This window comes from Exophiala aquamarina (genome assembly GCF_000709125.1).
Source record: "Exophiala aquamarina CBS 119918 chromosome Unknown aczIA-supercont1.8, whole genome shotgun sequence".
Lineage (NCBI taxonomy): Eukaryota > Fungi > Ascomycota > Eurotiomycetes > Chaetothyriales > Herpotrichiellaceae > Exophiala > Exophiala aquamarina.
Genome location: NW_013550580.1, coordinates 188,596 through 200,926, shown reverse-complemented (window position 1 = coordinate 200,926; position 12,331 = coordinate 188,596). Strand labels below are relative to the sequence as shown.

General features: G+C 52.2%; 3 protein-coding genes across 3 annotated transcripts; all 3 read right to left on the bottom strand.

Annotated features, from left to right (window-relative positions):
- Window positions 1-1,349: 1,349 nt before the first annotated feature.
- A1O9_08651 (uncharacterized protein) lies at window positions 1,350-2,078 on the bottom strand (the record flags this gene model as incomplete). Its single annotated transcript, XM_013402135.1, has 1 exon — window positions 1,350-2,078. The coding sequence occupies one exon, from the start codon at window positions 2,076-2,078 to the stop codon at window positions 1,350-1,352; it is 729 nt and encodes a 242-aa protein (XP_013257589.1).
- Window positions 2,079-8,754: 6,676 nt separating this feature from the next.
- On the bottom strand, window positions 8,755-9,504 carry A1O9_08650 (uncharacterized protein; the record flags this gene model as incomplete). Its single annotated transcript, XM_013402134.1, has 2 exons — window positions 8,755-9,049; window positions 9,293-9,504. The coding sequence occupies 2 exons, from the start codon at window positions 9,502-9,504 to the stop codon at window positions 8,755-8,757; spliced, it is 507 nt and encodes a 168-aa protein (XP_013257588.1).
- Window positions 9,505-10,011: 507 nt separating this feature from the next.
- On the bottom strand, window positions 10,012-12,088 carry A1O9_08649 (branchpoint-bridging protein; the record flags this gene model as incomplete). The annotated part of the gene is made up of 6 exons (XM_013402133.1): window positions 10,012-10,569; window positions 10,620-10,831; window positions 10,881-11,213; window positions 11,397-11,614; window positions 11,667-11,880; window positions 11,932-12,088. The coding sequence occupies 6 exons, from the start codon at window positions 12,086-12,088 to the stop codon at window positions 10,012-10,014; spliced, it is 1,692 nt and encodes a 563-aa protein (XP_013257587.1).
- Window positions 12,089-12,331: the final 243 nt, after the last annotated feature.

The following is a 12,331-nucleotide window of genomic DNA, read 5'->3' as shown; positions in this document are numbered from 1 at the left end:
TGCAAGGAGGTCGCTGGGGCTTACCAAAGCGAGCGGAGTTGCCGCGGAGCAGGGTGGACGAATTTGTGCTTGGTGGAGGCACGTGCAGCGCAGGTGCAATCAATAATCTAAGCGAACGAAGCCTTGTCCAGTTGCACGGATACGAGGTCCAAAGGCAAGCCATCATGGAACAGTCCAGACTGAACCGATATGTATGCATTTGGATAAAAACCATGAACCGAAGGAGCTGGGGTCGTGTTACTGACTGCAGCGGGAGGCGAGGATACCACCAGGTCGGAGGTGGGCAAATTTGTCCATTTCGCGCCGGATCGGAATCAGGTTTGCTATTAATTCATTGGCATCCGTCCGAGGATGTATGGGGTGGTAACCATTGTGTTCGAGGGCAACGGCGACGACACGCCTCGTGACTGTGGCCTTGTTCACGACAAAGGAACGGGCGGAATCAATAATGAACGCACAGAGGAGGGGTTCTCCAGCACCAGCAACAATAAGCAGCTCGTACTCCGTACAGTTAATGCTGGCCCTTCCACACCCGGATGTATTAACTGTGTCCAGGCGGATTTAAGGCAACAATAAACCATGACGCCGCTAAGGCCTAAAAGGAACATGGAAAGACATGGGACGGAGGGCGGATGAACGAGGGACTCGTTCGGCCGTAGAACTTCGCGAGTCCGAAACCCCGTTGTCCAGCGTGCAGCGGGTTGGATAACTCATAGAGTCATCGCACCCGCTTTACCCTTTAAGGCCACACACTTGTGTAATCCATTGTGTGTGGTGAAAATCCCGATTCCGGCGTCCGCACGTCCCCATCAAACCCTGGTCAAAGATCAGCGTGACTCAAGATCAAAGTTTGCTGTGGAGAAGAAAAATAATGGTCGACGCCAGCAAAAAAGCGTGTCAGCATCGACAATGACAATGGGTGAGGCGGAATGTTTGGAAAGAAGACCGTTTGGTTTGAATGAGTTATTATCATTTTCAAGAGTCTCAACCTCGACCTATTGTGAGGGAGAACTATCTGCAATTGTACATAGAGTAGAGTCGTCAAATGAAGCAGCTAGTCGGTGGCTGTAGATCCAAAAGCTGATCGATGTCATTGTTTTCCCAGGCTGGTATTTCAACCACGACTACTAGGTCTGCAATGAGGTGATCAAGTTCCGTCTCGTGAGCTGCCGGCTATGGGTCCATTCTTTGATCTGTTGATGATCTGATAGCACAGGATGGATATTGTTGAAGTCAATTTTCCCAACACCATGCTCGTAAAAAAGTCCGTAAATGCTCAAAAATGGTGCTAGAACGCAAAAGGTATCATTCGCTAAAGTCGTATCAAGGGCGGTCGTCAATCAACCTGCTCAGTAGGCAGCGATTATGGTTGGCTGTTGTCTTGAAGGTAGGAAGAAACCTTCTTGGTTGAAGGCTTCTGACTCTGCGGGTGATAATGAGGTGGTGTCCTTTGCGTCGTAGAAGGAGGTTGTGGCAATGGCTTGTCTTTGCTTGTCACTGAGGACCTCTAGTGTGACTGTGGGTGGTGAGGGTGGCATGTGCTCATCCTCGGAATCCGAGTCGGTATCGAGACTGAGCTCGGGAGGAGAGTGTCGAGATGCTGTTCGGGTGAGAGTGAGATCGGCTTCGGCCTCATCATCTTCCATGTCCGAGTCGACTTCGATGGCAGTGACATTATGGATTGGCTTTTGCTCAAACTCGTCATCCGACTCTTCATCAGAGCTGTGTGCATCCTCGGCTTCCCAGTCGGCTTCGGGCTCCTCGACAATGGTTTCGACGTGTCGGTGTCTCTCGTCCTCCTCTTCTTGAGATCCGGAGACGATATTGTTGAACCATCTCTCTTGCTCCTGCTCTGCATTGGCTAGATCGAGCATCAGAGAGTCGAGCATGTTTGCGTGTCCAACCAAGAGGCGGAGATCATGATCAGGCCGCGAAGCCTCCTTGGAGAGCTTTCCTCGGGCACTGTGGGCGAGAAAGTAGGTCTGCGTGATGCTCATCTTTTGCTTCTTTGCTGGTCGAGCGTAGATGGAATGTGATTTGGTCGCTGCAGGAGCGGAAAAACTGATGGTGGAAGGCATCTTGACCTTTGTTAGTCGAGATGATTTCTGAGTCACTGGCGGGTAATCGATAAGCGGGTGTGGCTGTTTCTCGGCGAAGCGGCTTCGATGCAGGAAAGGCGGTGGGTGAGCAATGTATCAAATGTTCATCGAATGTTTGATACTGTGTTGTGCTGTGTTGTGTTGTTATTGTGGAGTGTTGGATAATGGGGAGGGAAAAGGACTGGCCTGAAATGGAGGGTGTGGCAGTTCTTTTGTAAAGCACAGGCTGGAGGTAAGATGCTGGCAATAACGTTTAGTTCAGGATGTGTTATTGAGGGTGCCTGAGTAAGAAGCGAAGGGAGTGCGTAAAGGCCGACCGCACGGCCAGCTGGCGGACCCCTGTTCACACCCTGGCCCCTGCACAAGGGTTCGCAAGCCAGGGCTGTGGGTAAGGACAGTAAGGGCAGTAAGGTTCGTAAGTACGAGATAAAATGGGGAGTGGAGCTAAGAGGGTGTAACCCATTCCTCCGGCCGATTTCTCATCAGCCTCTCGCGCCTCCGTGTCCTCAGTCTCGCTCTCGTTCCCGTATGCGAATTGTGCATGATGACTATGACGGCCGGGTCGAACAGTCAAGTCAAGGGCACCTGCCCAAACGCTCAGTTCCCACTTCCCACCACGGACCCGAGTCATCGCGTTATGTTGCCGTGACGTTTCGGCCGTGGGTTTGCTCCTTCACCGTATCCAGCAAATCTGGCGGCCTGACACACGCTCGTTGCCTGTCTCGCATTCGGATCAGTCGTCCACTCTGAGCACCGTTTTCGTGCCCTTGCTGCTTTGTTTGCTGCTCCCTCCCTGCCCGGCTCGAATCTCGCAGGTCATTCCGAACCAGGCAAGAACGCTGTTTCGTCACTGCCTCCCCAAACTCCAGCGGCTTGGACCTTCGACCGTTCCGCGGATGACTTTTTGTGCCCACCTGTTCTCTGCCTCGTCTGGTCTGACCTCCTCATCTCCGTCCTACTTTGGCACCATTGCTGGTGTGATTGTTATCTCCATTCCCCTCTACAGTAACTCCATTGCATGTCCACGGCAAGCAATAGCATTGCGTGCTTGCGTACTCCGTACTCCGTACTCCATCCCTAGTAAACCGATGACTCTTGTAATTACGCTTTTGCAGAACTTGCCTGTTCTAGCTGTTGGTGGACGCTGTTCTAAGGATGGCTTCTCTTGCCAACCGCTTGTGCGATTACTCTATCGTCCGAGGCGGGCTGACAACCTGTGCGGCTGGCCCTCTGGCTTATCGACGGGGTTTGTCAGTAACACGCAGCTAGAACGACGACTGGTTCCAGTTGCTGAGAAATGTCAAATGTCAATTGCTAGGCACCCCCTGGCAGCCAATTGCTGTTCCCCAAACCCAGTGTGACTCTTTAAACTTCCCCCAAATTGGTCAGCTATGGGTGCCAGTCATGATGTGCTGTTCCTGCTGCTGCCAGTCGCAAGCCTCCCCGTCATTTTGGATATTATCATTGCTGCGGATGCCATGTCTTGCTCCTGCCCAGTAGTTTGCTGACTCGGAAACTTGCTGCCATAATCCATGATTTGCGTCCAAGAGCGCCTTCCCAAAGCATATACACTTTCCAAATACTAGCTGCCAGCTGTTTGAATGGTGAGCCTGCCTACAGAATGCTTCTTCTGCAACGAGCGCCCCGATACGCCTACCACTCTCGTGAGCTACACCAAGATCCGATCTACGAAAGGAATTAACTTGAAACTTTCACTCCGAAAGAGGCATGGTCTCACCCGCCGCCTTCAGTTTAGGAGTCTCACCTATTCAATGACGGGGAAGCTTGGGCCAAAATATGCCCCAAATCCGACCCAGACATGCCCTGTGCAACTACAAAGCGAAGCCCGAGGGGCCCGAGGACCCCCATGTGGTAATTATTGGGGATGGTGTCGCGCCTATAGATTTCCACGCCCTGACCTCTAACTTAGGCGCCCCGAACACCTACAAGACCTCCATGACGAGCTCTCCAGGCCTGCTGTTTAGAGGAGCTTCACGCCCCGAGCGTGAGCACTGATCTCAGATCTCAGCTTCAGGTGGTGCTTCGAACTAGTTGTTCCCCGAAGCTATTCGATTTCTTGACTCTTCCTGGGCATTGATTGAGGCTTCACAATCTACTCAGTGGTCTCGCCATGAATTAATGTCGTTGACAAGGTGCTCGATCTCCTCCGTCTCCAAGGTTTGGGCTGTGCAGAATAATTTGTGATGCCTAAGTTTCATCGAATACCGTCACCAGAAAGTACCCCAGTGTCAGGCCATCTCACTGTGACAGAGCCGTCGCATTCGGGCTCGTATGATCAGACGCGTACGTCAATTCGTGGGCTGTAATGCTACTGCATACAAGGACCTCAGATCACTTACGAGTACTACGAGTACGACGAGTATGAGGACATGCCCCGCTGCCTGAAGCTCGAGGCCCTCATCGCAGCAAATTGGCCAGGCGTCAGGGAAACCTCACTGTTTGATTGGATGGTCAAGTGGCTTGGCTATACCAGCCAATCTGAAGGGGCTGGAGCTCGCGTTCGGAATGACTTTCATATTCTTCTCCGTGTCCGCAGGAGCTCCGGAGACAAATTGTTAACACCTTTGAAAAGACGGCCTCAATGCACAACGATGCGTGCACAAAACCTAAACGCCGACCAATCGCTTCACCTCGGGGTTTGGCCTCCGTTCATGCACCGACTCGGGCTTTAGGAAAGTCCTTGAGCGGACCACTTTTGTTCCTTCTCCTTCTCCTTCCTTGGCTGGCCACACATGAAAGCCAAGAGTTATGGGGACAATAATGCAAAATTTGTGTTTGACCTAGATTTAGGCCTGAGCACATCTGCCCTCGTGACTTCCCGCTTTGTGCCTCCTCGACCTAATGAGGTTGCACGCGGCGCACAACACGACTCCGAACGAGAATGCACATCTTTGGACTGATACTAGAAGTTGTCGTTGTCATTATTTCCGAATCTTCTTCGTGATTTTCATGGTCATATGGCTTGACACTACTTAAAAAAAGGCGCGGTACGGGCATCTTCGCTGAGATTGCTCGTGTTCCCACGTGCCCCGACAGTGGACTTTCTTTTCCCAAGCATGCTACGGAGTGCGAAATACGGTACATCCATGCAGCAGCAGGCGGGTATCAAATGACTTCCATATTGGTGCGACATTGGCACAAAACTGACGTGCAGCAAATCAAAAGGGGCAGAACCTCGCAGCCTGGATTGTCATGGGGCGTGACGAATACGCCGGGAAACGAGATCTCCATTTAATCTGGTGGCAGTGTGGCTTTGTTCTCCAGCTGTGCCCAACTAAGGAATATTGCTGCGACAGCGCTGTCGCAACACGTTGTGCGGAGTATGCATCTCAGATTCTGAAGGTGGCTTGGAAACGGTTGCGACCCTGCTAAAACAGCCTCCCGTCAAAGCCAAGGCGGCAACAGCTCGTGGATGGAGCCGTATCCGTATTAGCATATGCTTTCCCAATTCGGCATCATTCTCGAAGGCGCCCAATCTACTCGTACAGTACTAGGGGTCTAGGGCCCCTCCAATCTGATCCTCGTCTTGCCCTTCGTCTTCTTCTCCCCTTTCGCTCTAGTGTGCGCCAAGGCTCCACCCCAGGCGTCACTCTTTTCTGTACTTCTGTTGACCCACTCTGCATCCTCCTATCATATCCCGCACTTTCGGGGCGGTGCGTATTATTAGATCCTGCCACCGCCCTTGGGCTTTGCCGTTGAATGATCAATTCGGCATTGTATCGTGCTCGCCAAGCCCAAACCCCAGATTTGTGGTGCTCGTGGCAGTGAACTGCTAAAGCAAGGGCCCCAGGCACCTCTTTCTGACTGATACGTGAGTCATTCCTGTTGCAATCTCGGGCTATGTAAGGGATGCTATTGCTCATAGTGATCTACCACTTTCCGTTCGTGGTTTTGCGACCAGCACCGGCAGCTCTCTGACTCGTTTGTTGGTAACACCTGTGGGCAGCTTTCCGATTGGAAGTGCCACGTTCCATCAATTCCCGTTGTCACCCACCTCGGAACGTGCTCTTCTGCAAGGAAGATTCTTTTGAGAATTACCACATTCTCGGGTCGACCGACAAGTCGCCAGGGCCATGCTTACATGAGAATGTGCTACTGTGAGGCTGATGGACATCAATATTTGCCCAATCGGAGGCAAACAAAATCATGTGTGAGAAGCTTACGAGTGCCACCGTCGCGGTTTCTCCGGTCCTTCGAAGGCCGAGCTATCCACGCGCGAGAACCGAATGCCTCGTGAAGCTCATGTCTCACAGACCTGAAAAATTCGTGTCCATAACGAGCCACATCTAAGCGGTTCGCGCTTACTGGAGCTGGAGCTGGAACTATCAGTTGTGGGACTCCGCTTAATTCAAACGAGCCGCAATGGTGGAATAAACGAATTGTCAGCGCAATTCGCCAATGAGCCATCAAGAACTGCTTTCATTAAAGACACCATGTCAGCACCCCGTGTCAGCATTATCCCACGGACTGTTTTCGTTCCTACTCAATGCGGACGGTTTCTAGGGCAAGGGTTTCTTACTGTGGGCCTCGGTTAAGACGGCCCCCTGCCCCTCGAATCTTAGGGACGAGCGATAGAGCCAGACTCGTATCTCGTATCAGCGTTGCACACCCTCAGACGAGCGAACACACGAGGATTTGTTCGCGCTGCTATGATGATCAGAAGATTACACCGAGTGCACGATAGCAAACATCTATCCGCGGCTTACTGCGTTCACTCTTGCCTTCCAAGTTCCCAAAAACAGGTGTAATGATTCTCAGGATTAGTGCCACGCGCCCATCAACCGAGGTCTCTACCTAGCGTAGGGCTGACCACCAGCACAGCACCTGGGCCTTGCCGCATCCGTGGACGGATGAAACATGCATCCGGATTCCTGGAAACGATACGGCCGCTGGAGCCTTGTTGGTAGCCAACTGCAGTTGATCAGCTATGTTGGTCCGAGAGTCTGGTTGCAAATATGTATCTCCTTCGTATGGAGCATGTGCTTGTCAGGTTCGACAACAGAATGACTCCACCAGATCTTCTATTGATTCCTCAACTTCGCCATCTCTTAGGCTCTTTTCTGCTTGTCAGCTTCGACGAGTAGGAGAAAGAAGAAGACGATTCTTTGCCTGGCTGAGGATTCCTGCTGAGCTGGCGCTTTGGGGCCCTAGAGATGATCAGTCTAGAGAGAAACCCTCGTGAAGAAGTTCACATCCTCTCCAGGCGATCATCCTACCCCCTGGCCACTGGAGCGCCTAATCGACAATTTCCAAATCAGAAGTCGATCCACACAAACAAGGAAGCAGCGGCCCGCCTGAACAAACACCTGTGTGTATCCCAGTACGAACGGATGTCTCAACGAGTCAACGAGCGCCAGAGCCCGCGTTGACAAGTCTTTCTCCCATACTATTTACGGACTATGCTCAGAAACAAGCCAACGCATCCCCTTTCGGTACTTATGTACCGCTCTACATGATACCTAGGTGAGAACCACTCAATCAAAATGGTCTAACGTAAACTGTACGGCAACACTCCGTGAAGCTACCTCCACCATGAACACGATGCAATTTGGGCCTCACCAATCCATCATTCCCAGTACTCGAGTGGACCAGTTGCGCACGCGCGAGAAACACGTGTCAGCTGCCAGGATGCTGACCTCGCAACACCCTGAACTACATGCTCTCACTCGCGCGGTGCTGAAGTCACAGGAGGACCTGAGGTGCGACAGGGGAACCAATCATCGAGCCACTCATGCATGTCTGCATATATGATCCCAACCGCTTAGTTGGGCAGGCCATTCGAGCTGATCAGCACTGGGGGTTGACATGAGGCGTGCCCTGCATACCTGATACTTGTCCACGCTGAAGTGAACTTCTTGGACAGATGCTCGACCGAGTACTGCTCTGCGAAGGCCGATAGGTCAATGCCAACAGTCGAAAGCACCCTCTTGGCCCTCAGAGTCTCTATCTCTCCTTCTTTTCCAAGATGCCGTCGCCAACGTCTGGGCATAGACCGACTATATGGCTGGCTGTGCTACCAGATCCGATAGAAGAGAGGCACCGCTTTCGAAACTTGTTGTGGTCTCGGTCGTCAGGCCTCTCCAGCAAACCCGCGATACGATGTCCCCATCCAAGGACACCGCGTATGGGAAGACGCAGGAAAAAATTTATATAGGTAGCTTGTGGAATGGCTTGCGAGTGGAGTGGAGAACCTGGTCCTTTTTATCCTACACTGAAGAGCTCGATAAATGCTATGTATGTGTGTAATGCATGCGCTTAAGCCACAGCCTTGTAGCTAGCTGGGGTGTTTTGGTGTTCTTGCAAGACATGACCAACCAAAAACAGTCCACCAGCTGCACTCGTGCTGACATTGACAGCTGTTTGTATGCATTCAACAATACCCTTTTCGCTGTTTCTCCACGCTATGCAATGCATATATGCACATCTATTCATGTGCTCAGCCTCCGTCCCGCCCAAACGAAATGAATCCGGGGCAGTCATTTCATCCGTCCAATGCAGTAGGTTCCTAACCAGTATGTACAAGCTTGCGCTCGGTATCGAGGCCTGGCGTTGATATCAAGAAACAACCACCAGATTCACCATGCGAGGAAGTGGCCAGCCGACGTTTTGCTCCTTCGCTCGGATGGGACAGACGCTAGTACTGTCTGGCCGCCTGCTGGCAAGCCTTCAACTGCTCCATGTACCACCCGCAGATGGTCATATTGCCCTGGTTCTGGTTCATGCAGTCGGTGAAGCTCTTGATATCTGCGGCACAAGGACCCGAGGCCTCGTTCGCGCCGCTTTGACTGTATAGGGCATTGGCACCCATGGCGTTTCCGGTGTTCGAGTATGCATCGGTGGGTGCTTGTGCTTGTTCGGCTGGTGCAGAGGAGCCTCCACCGAAGAAACCGCCGATCGCGTGGCCGATGGACGAGCCGACTGCGACGCCACTATATCCAAGAAATCAGCGTGTCAGTCCGAGGTACGAGTTTTCGAGACCTTTTCCTTCGCTTCCTTGGGCTTCTACCCCGGGAGGCCACCGCCCTCATGCTCCTCTTTGCGCTCCACAATACATAAAACCATACCCAGACCATGGGCCGGGTGTAGGAGGCGGGAGGCGAAGGCTTCCAAGAGGTATAGCACGGGACCCAATTCTTGGAAGGGAAATAGAGCACGGAGAGACAAAAACTTACGCAGCAGTGCTGGCCATCTGGCCGAAAAGACCGGGACCCTGTGAAGCTTGCGCAGCAGGAGGATGGGCCGCTTGCTGAGCGGGAGCAGCGGCAGTCGATGAGTATGGACGCTGTTGTTGCTGGGGCGCTGCCGTACGAGGGGGTGCGGCCGGAGCTGTTGGCCTTGACGGAGCCGATCGGGATGGCCCTGCTCCTCCGCGTGATCGAGGCATTTTTTTCTTGAAGATTATTCGGTAACCGAGAGACTGAGGATGGTCGAGGGTGGAACAGGAGCTTGGTGGTAGGGATGATGAAGACGAAAAGTTTCGAGACTGATTGTTGAAGGCCGATGAGAGAGAAAGCAGGCGAAGAAGGGGAAAGCTCACGTCTTTCAATCGCAGCACAATGCCAAGCCGAGTGGCCATTCTCCGAAAAATGATTGGCGGACTTGAAGAATGCACTCGAAGCAGCCTGTTGCCTACATTACTAGTGCGAGATCAAAAAAATCCGAGTTTGTGATAATGAGTGAGAGTGCTAAAGTACAAATGAACGTCTCGATGGAAGCTACACTACACATTGCCGCCACTGTAAAGCACATCGAAATCCTTGCCATTCCTGCACATTCTCTCAACCCTAGGCATGTGTGCTGCCCAGGATCAAGTTTTTCCAAACGCCGAAGGATATAACTCGAATTCAATCAAAAGAAATAGTGGTTGGTAGGACACCGTTCACCTACAAGCTTAGGCAGGAGGAGGTGGAGGTGGGATATAGTCACCCATCCCGGGTGGTGGTGGTGGTTGCGCATCCGGAGGAGGAGGAGGTGCATGCAAGTCAGGTGGAGGAGGTGGAGCGCCCCCATACTGTTGCAAGAAAGAGCTGAGACCTGGAGGAGCTGGTGGTGGAGGTGCACCGTACGCAGCTTGGGCATCATAACCTTGATAGCCACCATAATTGTAGCTTTGCCCACCTGGGGGAGCGTGTTGCTGCCATGGAGGAGCAGCTGAATCTTGCCCTGGTGCACCGCCATAACCCCCATATGAGTCTTCTACGCCACGGTTTTGTGAAGCCCACGGAGGATTTGAAGAGCCGCTTTCGCGTTGGTCATAGCCTCGATCTTGGCGATCTCGCTGCCACGGCGCAGGTGCTCCAGTAGGCTGGCGTGCCCAAGGTCGAGCATCGCCGCCGCCGCCACTGCCGGAGCCGTACGAATCTCCTTGATCGTAGCCCCCAGGGCCAGCTTCGATGCGGCCAACTGGGCCATTGCCAGATGGGTTGCCAGATAGTTCTTGCATGAGATTCTGGAAGGCGTCAGATTTATGAGAGTTTCAAGTTGAACGGAAATACATACCTCCATTTCTCGGTCCACAGCATCACCGCCACCAAGTCGTCGCTGTGGTGCATTGAACCCTCCAGGAACATTATTCCGAGCATCAGTACCACGTTGTCGATCAGGACAATCCCTTGCCATGTGTCCTGCATTGCCGCAGACTCGACAGATGATATTGGCCGTGAAATTACGTTGTTCTGGGCAGTCGTACTTGCGATGTCCGATTTGTCCACCTAGAAAGCGTCAGCAGGGAAAATTAGACGAGGAAGAACGTTGACATACAATTCTGACATGCTTGATTCTCATCATCACGGAGGGTTCCGTTAAGAGCCGCAAGTTCTCGAAGTTGATTTCTCTTGAGTTCGTTCTGGCCTTCAGGAATGGAGGCGGCGGTTTCGATGACGTTGTGGATTAAAGCTTTGGCTTTATTGACCTTATCTTCAGTATCTGCCATGATGAGACAGTGGAGGTCTTCTTCTTGGTTGCTGGTATGAGCTGCGTCTGATCGTCCTTTTCCTTCCTTGACCGAGCCTTTGCCTCGAATAGCGATTTTGGCTCCAGATTCGGTCTCCATCTTCTTGAGCGTATTACCACGAGGTCCAATAAGTAATCCAACTTGACGAGGAGAAAGCTAAGTGTTAGTGATTGGTACTCAAAATACAGATATTTGCAGGGTAAGATTCTGGTTAGTGGAGCTTGCTATGCTACCGTCGCAGCTTCTTGGAGCAGGCGATAGCATGTGGATGGGAAAATAAACAAAGGGGATTTGCAACAGAGTCAGAGGGTTAGTTAGCATACTAAAGTTAATCTCGGGATAGTCGTTGACCGGTACATAGACCTTTTCCTGTGTCTTGGTAGGGCGCCTGTAGTCAGATGGAGGATGATAATTCGGGATAGTCTTCATGGCTTTTTCAATGAGCTTATGGCGTTCATCCTCCAAGCGCTTTCGATAACGGAACTCTCGAGTGTTCACACGACGACCAAAGTTGTCGTATTGCGGGGGAGGCGATGGTGACCTGAACTAATGTTAGATTGTGGGTGCTTGTATCAGGATTGGGCAAAACTTACCTGTCTCCTTCCGCTGGAACAACATCGTTGATGCGCAGCTTCTGGCTGATTTCCTCAATACGAAGGTGTAGTGTATAGGCTTCCAGCTGTTCTGCGGTCATGTTTGCCTGAATCATCGTTGGTAGGCCCATAAGACCTGCAGCCTTGTTCTCATCAGCTTCACCCCATCGGTTACGCTTCTTGCGCCTCTTCACGCCGTCGACTGCAGGTTCGGCTGTAGTATATGTGTCAGCATAATGATTGTTTGTGAGAGAAGGAAACGCACCTCTGGTGGGACTGCGCCCGCGCTTGCCCAAATCTCCATACGAGGGAGAATTCACAGAGCTGCCATTTTGCGAGTCACCATTGCCGTCTCCGAATCGACGGCGGTTCCCAAGAGGGATGTTGTTGGAGCCTGTGATGCCTTGATTGCGCCACGCCATCTTTGAATGTTCGGCGATGATAGAACAATAATGAGGGTTGGCAATCAACTGCGAAAAGGTGATTGTTCAGTCTGGACACGCGCTGCGCACCAGTAAGCCATGGAAAGGGAGAGTGGCCAATACAAGTCTGCGCCCGCCAAGAATATATCACGTGAAACTCTTTAAATGAGGAAAGGTGGCGCCCAGGTGCCGGGCCCGGGCATGTTGATGACTAATCATACACTGCCGCCAACGCCACCTACG